Source organism: Monopterus albus, unplaced genomic scaffold (genome assembly GCF_001952655.1).
Source record: "Monopterus albus unplaced genomic scaffold, M_albus_1.0 scaffold172.1, whole genome shotgun sequence".
In the NCBI taxonomy this organism is placed as follows: Eukaryota; Metazoa; Chordata; class Actinopteri; order Synbranchiformes; family Synbranchidae; genus Monopterus; species Monopterus albus.
In genome coordinates, this window is record NW_018128052.1 from 1,125,227 (window position 1) to 1,148,653 (window position 23,427).

A 23,427-nucleotide genomic window follows, 5' to 3' on the forward strand; every position below is an offset into this window, starting at 1 on the left:
TGGATTACTTTTTTACATGTGTTTGATATTTTGCACCTAGTCTGCAGCTTTAATTAACATTATATGTTAAAATAATTTAATTAATTTGGTTTTAGTTAATGTAATGTTTTAAATATCGGACACTGAATGCTTGTGTCGAAACACCAGGGACAACAAGTCAACAAATTTATCTAAATATATTAGCTGTGTTTGAAAAGAAATGTAAATATAATTTCTAATGGTGAATTTAAGTCTCCCAAGAAATGAAGTGTAACTTCTTCTTATGTATCTCCTCCGGAAACATCTTCATGCTTAAAGCTATACTGACACTTTAACTTGCAGTAATTCAAAGTGTGCAAGTGAAAATCAGAATCCATATATAAACCATTCACTTTCCTCTACCTCAACTGATAACCACTTGGTTTACACCTTTAATGGTTCCTCTGTGTGCTATGTCCCACTCCAAAGTTTCAGAAGGGAATACATCCAATTAAAGAAGCAAAATGCTGTTACATGGGGACTTTAATTGTGGCACCAGTTTGACGTCAGGCCACTGGAGTCCATTTCACAGCAATGTCCCAGAGCAAGGACATGAAAATGAGTGGAACGTCCTTGGTCTAATTTAGGTAGAGTAAAAATGAACAATATTCTGAGGATTTGAATAAACTTGTGTATAAGAGGAAAGCATGTCCAACTCATCAGACTGGTTTAACTTCACTTTATCTGTAAAAACAAAACCATAACAAAGAAAGTATGAGCAACACAAGACACAGAGATCAGCTAATCACTCTTAGATTCTACAGGTTAGCATTATGTTATCATGTGCAGTGAACTAATTTCTGCCATAGTCTCCACACAGTTGCCTTCAGTCTTTACAGAATCTTAGTCACATTTTTCTTTAATCCAAAGCTCATCCCCCTTTCTCAACATACATAAAGTTTCATGTAGGTATGAATGTGAATGCTATACAGTACAGCAATCTTCCCTACAGTTAGCCACTGCCATCTGTTGAAATAACAATGAAAGTACAGCTTTGATAACTTCCAGCTGCCATGTGTATAGTACTATGCAAATTTGACAGTAGTAGTTTACAGAATTGTTTTCTGTTTAACCTCTTGTTTGTTCTGTTTTTCTATTTTAGACGGTTTGTGTGCATCGCAGCAGATGTAGCCCTTAAATGCTAATGAATTGGCCACTTAGATTTTCTTTCATATGTTAAATACCTTTTATTTCTAAAACATGTTTTATCTCAGCATGCCCTGACCAATGTGCTGTACAAAACAAATAAAACATGCCAAATTAAATATGCCAAAGTAAGAGGAAAAAGGCTGATCAGATTTGGAATGCAGTAAATCTAAAATACCCTTATAGCTTCTTAACTTACGCTATTTTGTATTTTACATACAAATTCTGCTCTATTTTTAGATAGAATAATCGACCCTCATCAGTTAAAAAAATAAAGTATCTTCATTTTTGTATGTGTATACCTGCTGAGTAAGTCTGGATATCCAGTGTACAGTGGTTCATAGGATCCCGACTTCCTATTACCTACACAAAGAAATGTGTATGCATTTTAATATGCTTATATTTATATACCTCCTTGTCACACATTATTAGCTGAAGTGTGACAGTAAGACAGTGAGCAGACATTTATATAATCAGATATACTGGGCAAAAATGTGTGCATGCGTAGCCTGTACTTAAATATTGGTGTGTATGCACCTGCTCTCTGTAGCTGTAAATGCTTGCAAAGCAGCTGCAGCTATCCTATTACATATTTAGACATCAAATTTCATATTCATCAAGTAGGCCTATTCCTATCACAACCTTCCTCTGCAGTGAGTGTCTGCACACAAACCACACCTCACAAGGCTGCTACTGTATAAAATGGAAGAAAGTCTGTTACAGACCTTTAATTAGCAGTCTGATAACTTACAATATATTTTCATGTACACTGTAACCACTATAACCCAGTATAGGCCTACACTACACACTCAGCAGGCAGGGGGAAAACTGAGTTAAGAGAGAGTGAACATTGGACTTACATTCATCAAGTAACTGTAACTTTACTGTAACTGCTGGAAGAGTGTCTGTTTGAAGTTCATCATAAAAAATGGAGATTATATTCACAATCTGTTTCTGCTGCCCCCAGATGGGCAGAAATGTGTTATTTCTGGTTGAACTGTAAGTGTTTCAATTCAAAAAGGAATTGCAAAAGCTAAAAACAGATATGTGTCGAAAAATCTTTGAAATCAAAATATAACCCGATTCAGAGCAGTGGCGATTCTACATTGAATTACTCCCAGAGCGAGACCCCCCTCTGAGGCCCCCCTCAAAGGAAAAAAAACACTAAATTTTGCACAGTGATGTTTTACTGTAACAATATAAGTGTAAGACAAACTTCTTTCTCAATTGCACAAATCCTTCAATAGAACATTTGTGTCAGGTCGGCGCAACCTGCCTCTCTTCCGCCTTTCTCTCCCCTGTTCTCTCGTCCTGCAAGCTTGGCGCCTCAGCTGTGGTGCATTCAGTAATCAGTGACTTGTTTGCGTATTGCACACAGCTGAGCCGCATTCCGTTAATCACCTTCCTCCTTTTTCAAACCTCTGGCAGACGCTCCGTCGTTGCCGGAGCATTACTGAAATAACTAAATACCTAATTATGTATACAGATACGTCTTTTGGATTTCCACGCTGACAGTTCCTATGCTGTGGATTACGCTGACAGTTCCTATGCTGTGGATTTCCACGCTGACAGTTCCTATGCTGTGGATTTCTTTTTGTACGTTGGTCCTATGTGTTTTCATTATACATTATTTGATTTCCATGCTGACAGTTCCTGTGCTGTGGATTTCTTTTTCGTTCGCCAATCTTCCTGGTTAGTTTGTCTACTCACCTGTTCGTCCTGGTCTCCTCAGCCGTCTCTGCCCTACCCTGTTTTTTGTACTGTCCAAACCTGGTCGTATGTATATCGCTGTTACTTTGTGTTGCCACCATTAAATCACTTTTTTTCACTAGCACCTGGGTCTGCAAACTTGAGTCCTATGGGACTCAACCATAACGATTTGAAAACCACACTTCTGCACAAAACAGTATGTTATCAGAACTTAAATAAATATACTCTGCATACAAAAAAGTGTCAAAAATATGTACAATCAGAATATAACAAGAGCAGAGAACAACAATAATATAAACTATTAAGAATAATATACAAATAAAATATAGAATAAATATTCTAAATAGCACAAATCCTTCATCACACAAATCACACTAAAGAAAATCTTATTATTACACTGCACTATCAGAAAACACAAACTAAAACTAAAATCTGACCTTTCCTTCCTTCCTTGATGCAAAATTATCAATAATGTCAACATACAAAATCTGCTCCTCTATTGAGTGATTGATACTGATGGGCCAGTGAGCCGTTCCTGAGGCATGGTTGACCTCAGGTATGACTTGATCAACTTCAGTTTTGAAAAGCTCCTCTCTGCTTGAGCCACAGTGACTGGCAGAGTAAGTGCAATCCTGAGAGCAGTCCAAAAGTTAGGGTAGATCTCTGATAGATCCTTAACTTGCAGAAAAGTGTTGAGCTCAAGGAGGCTCATGGTGTTTGATGGGAGGTGAGGTAAGGTCTTGATTTCCTGCACAAGCTCTCTACTGTCCAAATCAGTTTTTGAATTTTTTATTTTTTGCAATAGACAATCAACAGATTTCCCATCCCCCAACACTGTCATTCACAACCAGAAGTCAAGACTAAAACAATTCACCTTGTATTACCTATTTTTATTAGCCATTTCGCCCGCGCTCCCTCCTCTCTACTCCCCTTTCCAACTCTCACACAGCTTCTGTGCGCGGCACCTTCTCATCAAGCAGGGGCGCCACATATGATAGATAATAGAAAACCGCTTAGCGGCGCAGATTATGTTCTTTTCAAGTGCTCGTGCCGCCCCCCACGTGTCATGAAACAAAAGCCCGGTTCACCCATAAAACCCGCCACTGATTCAGAGAGACTGCTGTGTTCGGAGGTGCAGTGCAGCGCCGTTCCTCAGAGGGCGGGGCTACATATCACGTGATAGCGGAAGTCCGTGTCGCTGCGGTTATAATGTGGCTTCAGAGAACGTCAGTGCTATTAGGTTTGTTGGGGAGCAGAGGGGTACTGAGGACCATGGTAAGTATATAGAACACGATACTATGCGTCTTTTTTATTTGTGTTGCCTGTGGGCTTAACATTTATGTATGCTTGTTGTTGCCTGCCTGCTGAAACATGTAGGTCAGAGTTAAGGCTTCTGTTTTCAAATGTTGTGCAAGGAGAGATGGGTCCAAATGTCGCAGTTACTGACATTAACTTTCTGCAAAAACCCCGAGTCATGATGCTCGTGTTTAGAGGGCTAAGGACGGATACTAACGAGTTACCCTTGTAGATTGACTCTAATGTCGAATATACTGTAGTAAATTTAAGTCAAAAAATATAAATATTATTTTTTTCTGTTACGCCAGCAGGAGTCGTGTTACTAGCTAACGTTAGCTAGTGCTGTACAGTGGTTGGAAATGCCGTTAGTTGCTCAATTCATGGTAATACAATAAAAGCGGAGTGATAATTAACTTCAGATGCACTGTTGTGTAATCCTATTATACAGACGTGTGGGTTGGTTAAGTCAAAACCTGTTATGTGTGTAAACTCAAGGGTGGGGACATGAGTTAGAACAGGTAAACGTTACGTGTGTTGTGTATCGGTAAGAGCAGTGGTTATCTGCCTTTAAATTTCCTCCCATTTATCAGGCTCATTTTGTTTGGTTCGTAGGCCTGAACTTACGGTTACCCTTTGATTCGCTTTCATGGACTTTAGCTTCAAGCTTTTAGTTGTGCTATTCAGTCACACATGCATTTATATTCAATTTTCTCTGTCCCCTTCATGCAGTGTGCTCAGGTGGACGACTGGCAGAGTGCCAAGTCAATCTATGAGTTCTCTGCCAAGGATATTGATGGCAATGAGGTGTCACTTGAGAAATACAGGTAAAAGAAATCACGTGTTTTATAGGCTTTAAAAAGGCTAAGGAATTTAAGTACTTTCACTCAGTATCCAGCACACAGAGAAATATTTCCTGGAGCTGTCATTTATGTACTTTATAAATTTGACAGTAGTAGTTTGCAGATTGTTTTTCAGTTTAAGCTCATGTTTGTTTCTTTTTTTTTGTCACACCAGGGGATTTGTGTGCATCATAGTAAATGTAGCCTCTAAATGAGGAAAGACCAAAGTAAACTACACTCAGCTAGCGGGAATGCACGCCTCCTATGCTGATAAAGGTTTACGCATCCTGGGCTTCCCATGCAACCAGTTTGGAGGACAGGTAACGAGCATTTCACATGTATTTATTTTGCTGTATCACATCAACATTGTCCATGTTGCTAGTTAAATGACACATGACCCTTGAACTGAGTCTTAAACCTTTCCTTCATTCCTCTGTTCTTTTCAAATAAGATTTTCTTGCTAGATGCATCATTTAAAGAATGATTCCTTTTTGCACCATTTAATTTAAACAAGCATGTAAGATGGATTTTAAAGCATAGAGCTGTGGTAAATTTCATAATCCAGTCATTTTTCTGTAATAATTATTTAGCATATTTCCAAATTTCTGTCTTTGAATTTTGTTGATGTAATCCAGGAGCCAGGGACTGAAGCAGAGATTAAAGAGTTTGCCAAAGGTTATAATGCTGAGTTTGACCTCTTCAGTAAGATTGAGGTGAATGGAGATAATGCTCACCCTCTTTGGAAGTGGATGAAGGCACAGCCCAAAGGCAGAGGGACCCTGGGAAAGTGAGTCACTGTTCTACTTTTGTGCTTAGTTCATGACATAATGTAAACAAATGAGAGCAGGCCTTAGTGGAACATTAATTCATCCGAGCACATTATGTATTAGGCCCTATTTCTTAGGTGACATTTTCTTTGAGTAACATAGTTATGCAGTGGTATCTAATTTTGTCAAACTGTAGAGGCCAAATCATTTTTGATATGTTTTATATTTATAATTTCAAACAAATGGAAAGCAAAGAGGTGGATTATGCTGCAGGAGTGGGATGAGAAAGTTCCTCTATCAGTAGCTGAAGAATTTGGGATCCGGTGTAATTCATGTGAAGTAAAGCTGAATATACGCACCGTCTCATAAGGGGCGAAACGGCACTCTGTGTGATAATGCCTGCAGGCTATGCTATAATACATTCTCTCTCTCTCTCTCTCTCTCTCTCTACAGTAATATAAAGTGGAACTTCACAAAGGTAATACAAATGGTACTCCTTTTAGAAAAAGCATATTTTAGTAAGTTGTGCTTATATTTGTTGTTTTACATACTGTGTATGTTGGTTTTCAGAGGGCTTAGGTGCGGTCTAGGTCAAGGAGGTTGTGGCTGGGGAGTTTGACAATCATTCAAAGGAAATTTTTAGCTTTTCTTTTCTTTTTTTTTTTTTGGACCAATATTTCAGAATGAAAGCTGGCAACATGTATTGTACATGCAGTCAACAGTCTGTTCTTTATTTTTTCCTTTTAGCACATAGAATTCTTTGTTTATATTGTACGTTCATTCTGATATGCTGTCTAAAGGCCTTTTATGTTCATTCAGCTTGAGGTGCTCCACAAAACCATTCAGGTGTTGGCACCTAAGCCTTTCTATAGCAGGGAAAATTGTTTGTGTAGAGATTTGTTTGTGCTAATATTTTCTTATTCCTCAACAGTTTCTTATAAACAGAGAAGGACAAGTGGTGAAGAGATATGGTCCAACAGAGGATCCCAGTGTAAGTGGCACTCACTGTGGTTATAATAATGTTGATGTACCCGCTGTGAGATGTGGCACCTTTTTGTATAATACTGGTGCATGTAATTGCTTCCTGTCATTTTAATTAGTTAAAAATTTATGCTGATCTAGAGTTAAAGAAGACTATAAAAAGAATAGAGGGACTGCTAATTATGAATCTATTGTTTAAACTTTAGCTTTTTTTTATCTTCACTATATTCAGTTTTGTAGTAATTTTGTACTTGTTTCTCTGTGCAGGCGGTGGAGAAGGACCTCCCCACGTACCTCTAAATATTACTTTCTTCCATATGTTTGACTTCTGACCTCCTCATGGACTTCAGGGTATTGGTGTGTGTGTGTGTCTGGACCAGTGACGGCCTGCCTGTAAACCCAACATTGGGGAAGGCAGGCCTGATGATCCTTGGCGTGCAACTAACCTCCAGAGCCCACAGACACCAAACCCTGTAAGACCATATGGGAGGGCTTGAGTTAACTAGAGCAGACACTTCACACCTTATTTCAACCATGCAACAGCCATTCCTCTTCCTTATGCAGATGTCCTTTCTAATGAGACAAGTTTGTGAAAATGTCAACGTTAGCTTGATCTAACAACACTGGACACTATAAATTTTGCATACATCTATAATGCTACTGAAATTACTGTTTGCATTTAAGTCACCAAGAGACTGATTATTGTACTGCAGCTTATTATGTGATGAAATTGGAAAATATGTGTTGTCCTTGACACTGATTTGTCAATTTAGATGCACTTATTAAATGTTCAGCTCCTGACTTTGTGATTGGTTTCTATAATGGACTCTTATTTGAGGGGTGTGTGTGTGTGTGTGTGTGTGTGTGTGTGTGTGTGTGTATATAAAAAATATATATATGCATGCGCACAGTATATCGTTTTTCATCTTGCAAGAATTTACATTACAAAATTTTAACATATTAAAATGTGGTTTAAGTCAGTAATGCTTTATCTTACTCGCTACTAAGGAAGGAAATGCAATGCCTTAAAGTCTGAAGTAGGCTACGTTATGTCAGTATGACGCTAGGTACCCACTTAATTTAATTTTGGCTTGTAGAATTTTACAAAAGCATAATGTCATCAATGGTTTAATGGGTTTTGCACAGTATGTCCTAAATCTTTATGGGCCAGTTATTCTTGTATATAAATTTCCCAAAAGAACTATAGTATGTAGTAAAGAGCAGGTACTTGCATCAACATAAATATTAAATTATGGATCTGTTATTGTCATATATGCTGAACTGTGTGCTTACCTATATACAAATGTTGTATTTTGAATTTGAACATGGACACTTAGTGCTGCAGTCATTCCACCTCTGCTGTGTGCATGTGCACAGCGACGGCCTCTTTAGTTCAGAGTATAAGATGTACACCGACCAGCCATTACATTAGGACCACCTGTCTAATACTGTTTACATACGAGTCTGCGACAGTTGGTTGGCACTTTGTGTCACTGCAGCTCCCTGTGCATCTTCTGTGAATCCATTTGCTTCCACAGTTCTACTGTCGGGAAGAGCACAGATGTGTCTACAATTCAGTGGAAAAACTTGTGTAAAAGGAGTGAAAACGGTGGTTGTGAGGACGCGTTACAGAGAATTTTTATTTATTTATTTTTAATAGACAAATTCAACAGCCTCGCCACTCTAGGTGTGATATCACCACTACAGCCCCTGACTCTTTCTCTTCATAGGGACCAGACCAAATGGAAGTTAAAAGTTTAATCTAAAGTAGGGCAACCTCATCATTAGTGAGCCGTGGGCGACCCTGTCACCAGTTCACCATCTGTCCTTCCTTAGACACTGTTGGTAGGTACTAACCACTGCAGACCAAGAACACCCACCAAGACCTGCAGCGTGGGAGATGCTCTGACCCAGTCATCAGCCATCACAGTCCGGCCCATGTCAAAGTCACTTGGATCCTTACACTTGCCCATTTTTCCTGCTTCCAACACATCTTTGAGGACTGAATGTTCACTTGCTGCCTAATATATCCCGCACTCTGACAGGTTCACTGTAACAGGTAGTGTTACTCACTTCACCTCTCAGTGGTCATAATATTATACCTGATTGGTGTATAATACTCAAGTCATTTGTGGTGGATTTCTTTCCCCATCATAGCTTAACTATATTTTATTTGTCCATTTTCTGGGATTATGTGTTTGGAAATCCGTTGATACCAAACTGCTGGAGCCTCCATTAATTGCAGAGCCTTGTTATAAAATTTAAAAAGTCAAAAATGGCTTCTCCACCCCAGAGCTCTGATATCCTAGCCTACAGGATTTGATGCCCTTACTTGTGTGAGCGGAGCAGAATGACGCTATAGCGGCAGGCCGCGCATCAGCTGTTGCGTGAGAGTGATGACGTACAGCAGCAGCAGAGATGATCAACACCGCTGGATCTGGACGTGTGTCCCTGCGTTTGGAAATGTACAGCGACAAATACACATTAGTGGACTTATATAGTCTGTAACTGCAGTAGTAAGTATAAAAGGAGGTGAAATGATCATGTTTAAAATTTGTTTCGAAGCGCGTACCACCGCATCTCAGTCTCACTGAGGTAGAACACGGCTGCGCGTCCTCAGGAACCGTCCGGGAGATGGACGGGAGGACTGCGGAAATCGGGGATGACGGGGCTGCTAGCCAGGAAGCATCCACCAGCATTTGTCCGCAGCTTGACGTGGGGGACAGCGGTTCGTATGTCTTTCAGTTAGCCATAAGAGGCAGAGACAAAAACGACAGATAGTCCCGTCTTTTTGGTGGACTTCACCTGTAGGTGACAGCAGGTGCACTATACTTAGGAAGTTTTATCTAAGTGGGTAGCACCCTACCATACATTTATACATGAATGTAATTAAGCAAAAAAAAAAAAAATTCCACAAGGGCAAATACAAAAATAGTAGATGGCGGAACCTAAGTTGTGGAAATGGATAATAAATTGTTTGGGTAGGTAACAGCATCCAGTCACTACTGCTCTGTTTTAAATGTCCCCTAATGTCAGTGGCTCACTGCAGGCTGATAAAGCACAAGGTGCACATTATGCGTGAATACGCCCAGTCCTGCAAGACCTGATGTTATAAGCTGCTGTGGGATGTTTTATTTTACCTCAGTGAGTGTGGAGCTGCAGACAGCTGACAAGTTAAAGAAAACATCAATATAAAGAGTCTTAGCAAGGCGTTGGGCCAACATGTACCACCAGAACAGCTTAAGTGCACCTTGGCATTGATTCACCAAGTCTTTGGCCTCTACTGGAGGGATGAAAACCATTCTTCCTAAAGATATTCCCTCCTTTGGTGTTTTGATGATGGTGGTGGAGACGCTGTTTAACACGTCGGTCCAACATCTCCCATAGCTGTTCAGCTGGGTTGAGATCTGGTGACTGCAAAGACCACAGCATGTGATTCACATCATTTTCCTACATTTTGCTTCTTTCCTCAACCTCTGTCTTCCCCTCTTCCTAGCTAACTCTGAAGAGTTCCTTACATCAGATATTCAATTCTAACATAACCACACACACTATCCCTTGTGGGTATCAGTTCCAAGCTTTGCTGTGATGTTGTGGCTGCAAATATGCATGACAGGTTTATGCTGCTGTGTTCAGATGTTACAGAAAGAAAGCACATGCTCATCCATTTAACAGGTCCAACAAGTTTTGCATATTCATTGTCACATGCTCAGTTATGTTGGATGTTTGTGTACACATGATTAAGTCCTCTAGATTTGTGTGTAGAGAGCATCAGGGCATCAAAATCTGCCCCTGTGTTTAGTGTCACACTAATGTCACAGCAACAGGCTGCCATTTTCTGATAATAAGGGAGACATCTAATCCTCTTTACATGCACAAGCCTCAAGGCATACTCCTTTAACACTGACTTAATGTGTTGTTACAGGAATACCTACAGTAGGTGAGCTTTCGGTGTGTGCATTTCCTTAGTCTTTTAATACTAACACATTCAATAGTAGTGGTCTTACAGGTAGTAGTAGGTAATAAATAGAAATGCTACAGTGAGTTTGTCCTCTTTGTTGCTTGCAGCTCAGTGGCACCTTATTATGGCCTGACCCTAATCCCACAGAGACGCTCTGTGTTTCTGCCTGCCTCAGGATACACCTCATTGTTCTGCCTGACAGGCTTTGATGCAAAATTAATCAGCAGGTTACAGGGGTGAGCGGCCATGTGTGTCCTGTCACTGCACAGTAAGGCCCAAAGAGAAAGAAACCAATTAAATTATTATATGATTATTCTTATTTGTACAGTTCCATGTTAAACAGTTTGTCTACCTCTGCACTAAAACATTCTCCAATGTTTTGTTTTCCCATTCACAGTTTTTTTTTCCTGCTAGGAGCATGGCTCTAGGGATGTGGCACTGTGGGTGTTTGTCAGTCAGTTCACCACTTTGGTCCAGAGTAAATATGTCAGCATGTATTGCATGAATTGTGACTAATAGTAATGGGACACAAAGAATGAATTTTAATGACTCTTGTTAACCCCTGACCTTTCCTCTTGTGCCACCATGAGGTTGCCATTTGCTGTTTTGAGTCAAATTTCTAAATAACTATTGGATGAACTGAGATTTGTTTTCCCATAATGAAATGTAACATGCCCTGATTTTTTTAATCTAGTGCCATCAAAAGTGATCAGAAATTTAATTTGTCTAATACACTGGTTTATGACCAAAGAGCTGCAATTCTTATATTTCACTCAGCCTATATTTTGTGTTCTTTTGTAATAGTTAGCAAATATTAGCATGCCAACATGCTAAAATAATGATCATGATACCTGCTAACATTATAGAGAATGTGAAGTTGATGCCATGCTGAAGTTTGATTAAATGCACCATGTCTGGGCCATCATGTTCATTATCAGTCATACACTACATAGCCTACATCTATAAGTTAATTTTTAAAAATGCTGCTCGATACAGCTACATACAGTAGTGGGTATTTCAACTACGTCCAAATGTCCACTTTAGTGTTCAGTTCGAGCACAGACAGGACAGAATTTCATTTAGTATTTGTCTTATCTGCCAACAGTTGTTAGATAGTGTTAGCTCCTAAACCGAGAACTGAGATCAGTGTGCAGAGTCATTTTTCAGTCTGTCACTCGTAGACAGGATCAATAGGTCTGATCTGAGTTAGCTACAGTCAGATAAGGTTATCCAACTTGAATTACCACAGTCAGTGAAGTAAGATCTAAAATAAGCAAACCTTTAGCCAAACACAACAAGAAGGTATGCATTTACAGCACATACCTTGAAGACCGGCACCTCGGTCCCAACATTCAGCATGGTGTGATGTACCTTCACATTCTTTGGACCTGCTAAACCTGTTAACATTGTCATTGTGAGAGTGTTTGCATATTGATGTTAGCATTTAACATAAGCATTGTTGTGTCTAAGTACCCTCTCACAGAGTCACTAGCCTGACTGTAGATTCTTTTATTGTTCATGCAATTGCAATTGTAAAGCATCTCAAGATTTGGGCTCATTGTGCCAGATGTCTTTACTACTTTACTGCTGTTGGGATTTTAAGTCAAATATGCTGCATGTTAGTTTCAATTTCTGATAGTTAAGATTAGAGGATTCATGTAATTAGTTTGCATCTACTGACCCACCAGTGCGAAGATTCAAGATTTTTATTTGCCATTTATGCATAAACAGTCAGTCTAGGCATATAGGAATTCTTGTGCAGGGCTCTCCTGGAGTCAAGTAAAGAGTTTAAAACCAAAAGAAAGAACATCTAGTCTAAATATAAGATTACCCAAGAATACAAAAGAATGCAAAATACAACAAACTAGAATACCCATGAATACAAAATAGTTGATAAAATTGTGGATACGGGAGGAAGGTATCAGGTAAAATGGGGAGTTTCAAATATTGCACATGATATTGCACCTAGTGGAATTGTATATGGCATTCTACTTAGTAGGGTAATGAGGGGATATTGCACAGGTAATTATTATGCAGTATATGAACATGTAAAGTATAGTACATGAACTATTATTGTATTCTGCTGTGGCTTAATGACAGCAACATGTGCTACAGTGTGCGCTTTAACATGTCTTAAAGATTCATTATCCCTGCTCTGACAGAAGCACTTCCTTAAATGTTCCCTGAAATTTAGCATGGTGATGAAATCCAGGCAGTTTGCCGTACTGTGTTGTACTGTGAAATGTCTCTTCTCTCCCTTTCGCTTCCTTCTTTCCTTCCTGCTCTCTCACCCCCTTCTATACACAGACACACACACGTACAGTTGTGTCGGTTGGAGAGAATCGTACTAATCCTTCTGTGTGACTGGTTGGTGATGTGATCTTGAGACTTCAGCCAATGACAACACTCAGATTAGGCAGGGAGTCAATCCAATAGAGTTTTTACCTTCTCGCTACAAATCTCACTGATCCAGGAATAGAAAACACTGACTGCATACTGCAGTGGTTTGACCACTGAATGTCAGTTTTTCTTTGTCTTTTTTTACCCATGAATTTTGATGCATGTTTTGTTTATGCTAAATAACCTCTAGCCTGTAGACACTGAACGCTTCTGCTGGTGAGTTAACCACCAATTTATTTGGAACTGGGGTTAATAAGTTCAATTTGTATGAAAGATGATGTAGAATTAGCTTTTAGCTCTATGCAGGGCAGTAAATGTTTTGTACACTTTTGCTTTTAAATTAAAGGAACAGCTGCTTTTCCAGTTGTCATAGAATTATATGTGATATTTGGGCCATCATATAGGCTATAGATATTATATCTAGATGACTGCTTGTCTTGGATTTGTTGGGTATTCATTGTTTTAAAGGTGTCAGGTGGGCTAATGTAATGCTACACCTATGTCCCAGTGAGAGGTTGAGTTATATTGTATGAACGCTGTCATTTTTTGGTGACTTAAATTTATCTGGTTAACAATCATCCCCTCAAGTATGAATCTGATGCCTAAGTTGACATTCTCTGCTAAATCATGCTAAATAATGTTCTGCAGATACTTCTAAACCTATTTCTCCTGCACCTTCTCCTTCTGTTTCTATCCACAGATTCACCCAAGAAGACTCAGCTAACTGAGGTGAGAGGCAACATCACCATATACACATTGTCTCTCTGTTGCTTTCTTTTCTTTCCATTCTTTTTTCACTATTGGTTTGCTGCAAGGTTAAATTCCCTGATAAAGCAATATATGATTTATGCACTAGTATCTGTATCACATCTTGCCTCATGCCAGATGCCGTCCCCATTTGGAGCAGGCACAGCCTATGAGAAAAAAATTGGCCACAGGAGGGTAGATGCCTCTGGGGAGACAACTTACAAGAAGGTAGACTTCTCCTTTTCTTTTTGCCTTAAATACTGCCCGTGGGTTTGCATGGCGTCACGATTTCAACTTTTCACCCATACCGTATCTGTTCTTTTTTCTGGTGTCTGCCTCCAGACCACCTCCTCTGCCTTAAAAGGGGCCATCCAGCTGGGTATTGGATATACTGTTGGCAACCTCAGCTCCAAGCCTGAGAGAGATGTGCTGATGCAGGACTTCTATGTGGTTGAAAGCATCTTCTTCCCAAAGTACGTGTTTGTGAGTGGGTGCATATTCATGCTCAACTGTGTGTGGCAAGTTCCTAATATATTTTTCATCTTCTATTACTCTCCATTTGATCTCGCCTTGCTCCACACAGTGAAGGCAGCAACCTCACGCCAGCCCACCATTTCCCAGACTTCAGGTTTAAAACCTATGCTCCAGTGGCCTTCCGCTACTTCCGAGAGCTGTTTGGAATTCGGCCAGATGACTACCTAGTGAGTTATTTGTATTCTCTTATGACTCTTGATGTATCCTGAGTATTTGAATAATATGAAGTGCAGTGGAAGTGAAATGTTTGCCCAGAGCTGAGAAAAGAGCTACTCTATGCAGCGGCAGGATGCCAGTGTTCTAGCTGCACATTAGTAGCTGTGTTTCCACGGCTGGAACCTAATGAGCAGTATGCTGTGTGCTTCACTTAACCGTCACCTGGCATAACCTCATGGGTTGACACAGACCGTCCTACTTTTCTTTTCCACTGTGCTTTTTCCTGTGTCGGTCTCTGTTACAAGGAGTTAGGTAGCTCCTCTTACACACACACACACACAGCTGAGCAGAGGATGTGAAGGATCACTCCATAGTGTAGCAATCAGTCAGTAACAGAGAGAATATGAGCAATTTATCAAACTGCTGTTGAGCAGGCAGAATGCAAGCTTGCAAAAATGTGATGTCTTCATCACTTTGCCTGCGTCCACTCACTGACATCCCCGTTTTACCCCTAAACCAATGGTTGAATGTCTGTCAGGTCTGTTTTTCTTGAATAACCTTCAAACTAATAATGATAGCAGTGTCATTCCAAATTCCAGTAGGTTTTCATGGTCAAGCAATCATATTATGAGGATCACACTATCATGGGAATATTGATTTTATGGCATTATGGGGAAAGTGCTTTACTCTTGGTTGAGGTTTGCACTCTCTGAGTGCTGTCTAATTTAAACTGATTGAATTATGTACAAAGCCCTAAGGCTTTACGTCATGGATTCAGTACAAATTTAAACACGTGAGTATTAAAGTTGAGCTGCTACATGTGCATTTTGATATTGTACATAGTTCCTGGCAGGCATACAGTATTCAGCCCCAGCATGAAGTTGGTGAAAGCAGCATTTTCCCAGTGATTGCAGTAACTTTACTGGGGTTACTAATACTATGTTGAGGCATAAATGTCATAATGTAGTGCAGTTTACACTCCTAATAGTCTAGATGTGTTATTCCTCCCACCCACACACTTGCCCTTTTAAACCAAAGTTCCCTCTTTGCTGCTGATGAGAATGCCATGTGAGTGGGTAGATATATTAGTCTTTTGGTTGCTTATTTGAAAGCTCTGTTGGATCCAATATTAAGAGCGCTATGCAGCCCTTAGGATGAAATTACAAACTTGGGTGAAGCAAACAACATTTCACAAATGACATTTAATGACATTTTCAATGAACTTCTTTGCCAGAGGGTCCTTCAAAACATGCAAGCAAGCTTAATAAATAAATAACGTCTGCGTTTATGGCTGCTGTACTGTAGGTTGAAACAGTCTTTTCAAGGATTTTAAGTCAGGCTTAAAGCAAAACCAGTTTATATTCTAATCTACATTTGTTCCTCTGTATCTTTTCTCTGTCTAGTATTCTTTATGTAATGAACCACTGATTGAGCTGACAAACCCAGGAGCTAGTGGCTCCATATTCTATGTAACACATGATGATGAGTTCATCATCAAAACTGTGCAGCACAAGGAGGCTGAGTTTCTTCAGAAATTGCTTCCTGGATACTATATGGTAAGTCAGAGTGAGCCACTCACTCGTCAGATTTATTTCAGTTGCAAAATATTAAGATTTAGTATAAATAGTTCAAACACAGGTGATGAATTTGGAAAATGAGTAAATTTAGAATTTTAGATGCTTATCTAAGCAAATGTTTATTTACTACTAAATTACCATTCACACTTGGGAAGAATTGTAAACTTAGAACCTATGTCGTTCTGTAGGTTTTGTAACAGTAAGTCTATTAAGAGATTTGGATGTGTGGGGGTGAGCTGAAACTTCTGGACTTCTTTATCCCCTTTATCCTCTCGCCTGGTGTTGGCCCCAGTCTGCAGTGACGTCAGCAGGTGGCTTTGAAATAGATAAGAGCTGAGAGGTTACACCTGACTGAGACCCGGGCTAAGTGCTCCAACAGGCTAAGCATGCACAAAGTAGAGATACATTAGTACAGACTAAGGCCTGTGGGTGAGTCACTCTGAATAGCAGGTGGTTGTTTGTGAGACCAAACACATAGACAAAAGATAAACTCAAATTAATATTTCTGTATTTCTCCCTGTCTCCATTCCTATATCTGCTGTGCCTTCCTAATCCCAGAACTTGAACCAGAACCCTCGGACATTGCTGCCAAAGTTCTTTGGCCTCTACTGTGTCCAGTGTGGTGGCAAGAATATCAGAGTTGTTGCGATGAACAATATACTACCACGCTCTGTGCGCATGCACCTCAAATTTGATCTGAAGGGCTCCACATACAAGAGGCAAGCTTCCAAGAAGGAAAGAGAGAAGACCAAGCCCACTTTTAAAGATCTGGACTTTCTGAGTGATGTTCCTGATGGCCTCACACTGGACCAGGACACATACAGCGCTCTGGTCAAAACTCTGCAGCGAGACTGTCTGGTGAGAGAGACAAGAGGGAGGAGGTGGATGAACAGCTTTTTGCAAAAGTAGATTAACACTGTGCATTTTATTTTATTTTTAAAACGTAGCATAGCAATCCCCAAATTAAGTATTCAACTATTAGATGAATTACAGGTTGGTTAAAAGGTAGAATAAAATAATAGCTCGTGCATTTTTTAATGCATGTGTTAATTTCCAGCATGCATCTGGCTGTGAAATGAACCAGATACATAAAAAAATGTTGTAATTCTCTTAGGGCCCTGGGAAACAGTTTGAAAAATGTATATATTTCATGTCAGGTTCTGGAGAGTTTTAAGATTATGGATTACAGTTTGTTGCTTGGGATCCACAACAAGACCCAAGCAGAGAGAGAGTACCAGCCTCAGGGCTCTCCTGCAGGAGGCAGTGATGAGAAGAGGCCTGCAGCCCAGAGAGCCTTGTACTCCTCTGCCATGGAGTCTATACAGGGAGGCTTAACATTCAAGGACACGCTGGACCATGATGACATGTAAGTCACTGTATGATATTGCCTGCCCTTGTCATCACATTACTTTCCCTGATGATAGTAATGGTCTCATATCTGTGCCTCCTCCTGTTCATCGGAATAATTGACATTCTGCAGTCCTACAGGTAGCCAACAAAAGCTTCAGACGTTAAAGAAACTATAAAGTTGGGTCATGTAATATCAGCAAACTAATATATTAGCTCTTAGATAATTTGTATAATCGTAATAAACAAGCAGAACTGACTGCAAGAGTACTACACACATCTACATATCTTTCAGAGAATGTGTAATTAGATCAGATGTTCTGGGAAATGTACTTTACAGCTTAAACCTGAAAAATTCAGCTCTTGTTGGTACACAGTAGACTTCTGTGAAGGACGGTCTGGTGTACCCTAGCTCATGGCTCCTCCAGCAACTTCCTCACTCCACAGAGCTGATATAAGAGACTTGGAACATCCTCAGCTAGATGACTTCCAGGTTGAGCAAGAAGTGAGGAATAACCAAACCAGGGAATTAGGATTTTCCCATATGCAGCCATCCTTCAAAGGCTATTTCCCTTCCAACCCTGGAGTGTCAAAATAAAAGTGCACACCAAAATAAAGCTTGACTGAAAACATCACATGGTTCATTCACAAAAGTATTAATGCAGTTAACAGCACTGAGATTAGTTAAACCTCTGACTCTAAACCTGTAAAGTCATATTTAAAAACTGCTAAAATTACTGTAAAAGCTGTATAATATTAAAATCTTCATTCATTCTACTTGGATATAGGCTTTTAAAATTGTACACCCAGTAAGCCTCTCTTCACTTCCTGAGAAAGTTGATATCATGTTTGTGCTGTAACACGCTGAGAGTAATCCAGACATAATGTGTCAGCAAGGAACATTAAAAGAGAGATTATAAAGAAAAGGTAGCTGCAGACATGTCATAAAGCGGACACGTGTGAGGGGTCTAATAAGAACAAGTGCGACTGTAGTCACCGACTCAACCCTGAGTCGCTAGGTAACCACACTAAGTCGATGAATGAGTTGAACTGAATCATTTCATTGTCTTGTCTGACAGACTGATTAAGAAACTGGAGCACTCATGGAAGTCCCTCATCCATGATGGGGTGAGTAGCTTTCACAAAACTGTTATGTAATAGCTTGTATCCAAGCAAAGCAAACCTTACATATTATGTAGTATCACATTTTATTGTTTGATGTCCCACAATGTAATAAGTTAAACACCTTAACTGATTGTGTTTGAACAGTGTCATCTTTTCTGTTTTTTCATTGTGCACCCCCCAACAGGACACGGTGTCAGTTCACAGACCTGGTTTCTATGCCGAGAGGTTCTACAAATTCTGTAGCACCATTGTGTTCAAGAAGAGCTGCTGTGAGTCTACAAATGTGCCTGAACTATATACTCCTCTACTTATGTTTGATGACACCAATAAGGAATTAGTGTTCCTCCATATTAATTATTGGGGCATTTTACTTTTTGGAAAGTGGAAGTAAAGTATGGTCTGCTTTCACAGCACTGCGATCCTCTCCATGTAAGAAGGGCCGAGGGGCTCTCTCCAAGTCCAGTGCTGGAACAGGTTCAACTGGGCAGTGTCCCTCTCTGGGTGACGAGAGGCAGGAAAACCTGGAGAACTTGGAGAACCTAGGGGGAGCTTGCATTTTCCCCATGCTGGAGGACAATGGTAGGATGTCTTGCAAACTCTGTTAGTCCACAATGGGGTATACAGTAGTCATGACATACAGGCATAAAAGTAGAAATTAGTTGTCCACAGAGTTCAGGTTGTCATTTTTCATTCCCAGTGAAAATGGGATGCTTTATTTCAAACACCTCAGTCATTGTTGTGGGATTGTTGGGTGAGTGTGGTTCACAACTTTGACTGCCCTCAGTTGTGAGGAAATGCCTGTGCAAAATGCCAATGCTGCTTAACAGTACAAAATTAAGAGTTGGCTAGTGAGTGCCGGCTTTTCCTTGTTATACTGTGTTTTTCTGAACTTGGCACACTGCTAGTTTCAATTGTTCACAGCTGAGTTCTCCATTTCCTCTTTAAATGAAATCAATTGAACCTTCATTGATCCCTGTGGCGAAATAGAAGTGCAACAGCAAAACAGCAGCAACAGCAACAGAAAGTAAACCTTAACAAATCAAGACTAGATGTGTATGGATAAACACTTTACAAAAGTGTAATGTGGAAGCAGTACCATAAATATCACCGCTGTAATTAATAAAAGAGTGATAGGTGGCTTCCTTACCTTCCTATAGTACCATGAACACAAAGGTAAACAATTATTTACTGTCCACATGCACATTTACTAATGGGGGTAAGAAATGAATGGGACGTGACTGTTACTAAAGAGAACCCTGTACAATCAGGCCACTTGCACAAATTTGCAAACATACATAAAAGTCATGTTCACATATGCACTATGTTTTAAGCTGTATAGAGCCGCCCGGCAGATCTTCACACATGACAGTGTTGTACAGCCAGATAGTGCCTAAAGTGAATGGTAACTTGAAGCACTCTGTGGTACAAACACTCATCTGCTTCCCGATATTTAATTTAGGTATTAAAGGACTGAAGCTCTGTTAATCCTTTTCTTTGTGTATTTCCATCTCTCCTTGATGTCGCTCATGATGTCTTACTTCATAACGCCACTCAGGAAGAGAGCCGCCCTGCACCCCTCGTTCATTTGAAGATGCTACCACAGCATCTATTGCTACCACGCTCTCCTCTAACAACTCTCTTCCGACCACCCCCTTTGAAACACCAGAGCACCCACGCTACCAGAGACAAAGAGATTCACCAGGTGTGGCCAGGTGAGAATGAGTACATGGATATGAAATGTTTGATTTGTACAATGACAATATTCTATCTGGGGATATGATTTCACTTATCAGACTATTCTAATGCTCATGTGTGCTCTGTGCTTTTCCTGACCTGTGTTTGCTTATGTGCTTTCAGGTCACAGAAGGAGATTGTTGAGGTTCATGAGGAAAAGCAGGACACCATAACGGTGGCGGTGGAGCTCAGGTACATACAAATACAGCGGTACCATACAAGGGCCATGTCCACAGTGGTATTTTAACAGTGTTCTTTGTTTCTTGATACAGTAAAATCCCAAAGAGCATGGAGCTCACACAAATGACAGAAATGACCTCTCCCAGCTGTGTGTCACCTGACCAGAAGCCTCGTGTCATTGCATCATCCATCACATCTTCTGCATATTCCTCCTCCACCCTTCCTTCCTCCTTTAGGCCTTGCTCCTCTGCTGCTCACTCAGCCGGGCACTCATCCTCCACACTTTCTTCATCCATCTGTCCATCCACCAAACCACTCACCTCTCCCACAGCTACTTCCACCCTTCCATCTCCACTCTCTCATACTTCTACACAATCCACACTTCCCGCGTCAGCTCCTAGCACCTCCACCCTCCCTCCTGCTTCAACATTTACTCCCATCTGCTGTGCATCTCCTTACTCCTCTCACCATTTCCTCTCGGCGCCTCCCTGCTCTGTCTCTCCGAGCTCCCAGGTGCCTCAGCAGGTGCCACGCACATCACACAGTCAGCTGTCTGTGTCCAGCAGCCACAACTCACTGGATGGGGAGGCGCAGGTGTCTGACATCTACTTTGTAAGTCCTGTTGTGGCCATGATTTCATTTTTATTTGTTAGTTTTTTGTTGAGGATGAGATGAGTGTTGAACTGTGATAAGTGCAGAAGACAGACAAAATAAAAAGACACATTTAAATTTATGAATGCATCAAAGAGAATAAAGACACTTCTTCTCCTGTTTTTCTTTGATCTACTGGGTATCTTGCAGTGTCCCAGTCAGGACAGCGTGGTAGAGTTATGACGGTGAGGGGGCTGCGTGTGTGTGTTCTAATATGCACGTACTACAGGGTTGCTCTTGTTGTCCAAAATGCTTTTTATTTTTATTTTTTTATGCTATTTTCCAGTCATAGTTCATGCTTCTGAAAGCATCAGCTAAACACCGGGGTTGTTTTTCCTCCAGAGCATGATGTATTTGTATCTGTCAGTCTGCATTTTTGCACCCTGTCACTGTCATGCACAGCTGAACATAATTCCCTCTTTTGGGTAAATGTATTGTTATATTATTACAGTGATTTTCCATTTACACTTTCTTTTCTTTCTGTCCTCTATAATGACAACTTCTGTCATCTCATCATTCCTTACCATTTCTCCTTTGTTATATAACAATTTAAATTGTACTTAGTTTTCTGTTTGCACATTATATGCATATGTGTGTTCATCATCTGTGTGTGTGTCCATCCATCAGTATGCAAAAGGCAGATTTTGGGTGTACTCTCCAGTTCTTGGCCGTCGTAAGCTAAACTCTAGCTCAAGTTACAGTGTAAGTCACCACAAAGGTAATTTGTAATGCTCAGCAATGTTCCCACAACCCACTGCATTGCTCGTAACTGTTCGTTAGAATTGTCACAAGTACCACTGCTTATAGATCTTCAGCAGTAGAGTCATTTGTAATGCTCAGCGATGTTCCCACAACCCACTGCATTGCTGGTAACTGTTCGTTAGAATTGTCACAAGTACCACTGCTTATAGATCTTCAGCAGTATTTCAGAATAAATCTATAGAGCTTTTAATATGACTTATTTGGTGCTAAGTTTGTAAAAAAAAAAGGCATTGTATATGAAATCTGCAGCTGTGTATTTAAATGGAGCATGCATGTAACACATTTCCATTACATAGTAATTTAAATGTTTGAGGATCTTGGATCTGCAAATAGTTAGCTGTAGTTTGTGCTGTTCTTTTGTGGCTCCTCAAACTTCTGCCCTCTAGCACTCAGGTAGCACAGAGGAGCTGAAGAGCTGATTAGTGTTGTCAGTGCTTGGCTAAAATGAAATGCCCCTGTCTCATGATGGAAATCACCACTTTATTAAAGCTGCACTTGGCACATTTTAAAATTAAAATCTTTAATGTTTCTCTATAGAGAATGTAAAGTTGTCGTCACGCTATGTTGAATTTTGAATAAATGGGCCATTTTGGGGGATCACGCTCATTATCCATCATAGAGATACTGTATACATGGCATACATCTATAAGTTAATTTAAAAAAATAAAAATACCATCCCATACATACATATAGTAACAGAGGCTTCAACACCATCAAACGTCCACTTTACTGTTCAGTTTGAGCACAGACAGGACAGAAATTAGTCTGTTGCTCTCGTAGGCAGAATCTGCCAACAGCTGCTAGCTAACGTTTACTCCTGACCCGAGAGCTGGGATCAGGGTGCAGAGTCATTTTTCAGTCTGTTGCTCTCGTAGGCAGGCTCTCTAGGTTAGCTACAGTTAGCTAAGGTTATCCATTCTGAATTACCACTGTCAGTAAAGTGAGATCTACATGATTTAAGCAACATTTTAGCAAAAAATCTAAACAAAAACAAGAATGCATCCAGGTAAATACAATTCCTCCTTCCCTAAATGGTGCCCCCATCCCAACTATCAACATAGTGTGATGTATTTTTACATTTTTTTATTTTAAATGTCCGTGGCTCAATAAGCAGTAAATAATTTTAAATTTGTGGGGACAGCATTTTGGGGCATTATTTATTAAGAGCTTAAAAACTTTTAAAAACAATTTGATTGCACTAACACTAAATGGTGCACAAACTAACAACATTTCTAACTTAGTCCTGCCCACTTTAAATGACTGAGAAAAGGAAGAACAAATATATGAAAATGTCTGATGTGAACTAACAAAAACTGGATCTGTCAAGAACCTGGCTGAGAAAATGTTTTCAGTATTTTTATAGTAGAATTGAACTGCACACATTGTGCTCACGCTCAGCCTGTGAGCATGAGCACACTCTCTGCAGTTAATTGAGGGGCCTTTTGGAGATCCCAGCATGCAAAGCTGCAGAGTGTAAATACAGTACATCTTTCCCT

The 23,427-nt window shown here is 40.1% G+C and overlaps 2 protein-coding genes across 2 annotated transcripts in view; both read left to right on the forward strand.

Moving 5' to 3' along the window:
* The first annotated feature begins 4,044 nt into the window (after nucleotides 1-4,044).
* On the forward strand, nucleotides 4,045-7,566 carry LOC109969232 (phospholipid hydroperoxide glutathione peroxidase, mitochondrial-like). The gene is made up of 7 exons (XM_020615955.1): nucleotides 4,045-4,149; nucleotides 4,900-4,994; nucleotides 5,185-5,329; nucleotides 5,645-5,796; nucleotides 6,230-6,254; nucleotides 6,708-6,767; nucleotides 7,025-7,566. The coding sequence occupies exons 1-7, from the start codon at nucleotides 4,084-4,086 to the stop codon at nucleotides 7,055-7,057; spliced, it is 576 nt and encodes a 191-aa protein (XP_020471611.1). The 5' UTR covers nucleotides 4,045-4,083; the 3' UTR covers nucleotides 7,058-7,566.
* A 1,613-nt stretch (nucleotides 7,567-9,179) lies between these two features.
* LOC109969377 (phosphatidylinositol 4-phosphate 5-kinase type-1 gamma-like) overlaps nucleotides 9,180-23,427 on the forward strand; it is a 15,062-nt gene continuing 814 nt past the window's right edge. The window contains exons 1-16 of the mRNA XM_020616214.1: nucleotides 9,180-9,485; nucleotides 13,819-13,847; nucleotides 14,004-14,093; nucleotides 14,208-14,338; nucleotides 14,449-14,566; nucleotides 15,959-16,111; nucleotides 16,691-16,990; nucleotides 17,290-17,495; nucleotides 17,534-17,620; nucleotides 18,559-18,607; nucleotides 18,789-18,873; nucleotides 19,016-19,183; nucleotides 20,160-20,316; nucleotides 20,462-20,530; nucleotides 20,611-21,130; nucleotides 21,797-21,871. Of these exons, the coding sequence (XP_020471870.1) occupies nucleotides 9,392-9,485; nucleotides 13,819-13,847; nucleotides 14,004-14,093; nucleotides 14,208-14,338; nucleotides 14,449-14,566; nucleotides 15,959-16,111; nucleotides 16,691-16,990; nucleotides 17,290-17,495; nucleotides 17,534-17,620; nucleotides 18,559-18,607; nucleotides 18,789-18,873; nucleotides 19,016-19,183; nucleotides 20,160-20,316; nucleotides 20,462-20,530; nucleotides 20,611-21,130; nucleotides 21,797-21,871 (2,331 nt within the window). The 5' untranslated portion in view covers nucleotides 9,180-9,391. The remainder of the gene's footprint in view (nucleotides 9,486-13,818; nucleotides 13,848-14,003; nucleotides 14,094-14,207; nucleotides 14,339-14,448; nucleotides 14,567-15,958; nucleotides 16,112-16,690; nucleotides 16,991-17,289; nucleotides 17,496-17,533; nucleotides 17,621-18,558; nucleotides 18,608-18,788; nucleotides 18,874-19,015; nucleotides 19,184-20,159; nucleotides 20,317-20,461; nucleotides 20,531-20,610; nucleotides 21,131-21,796; nucleotides 21,872-23,427) is intronic.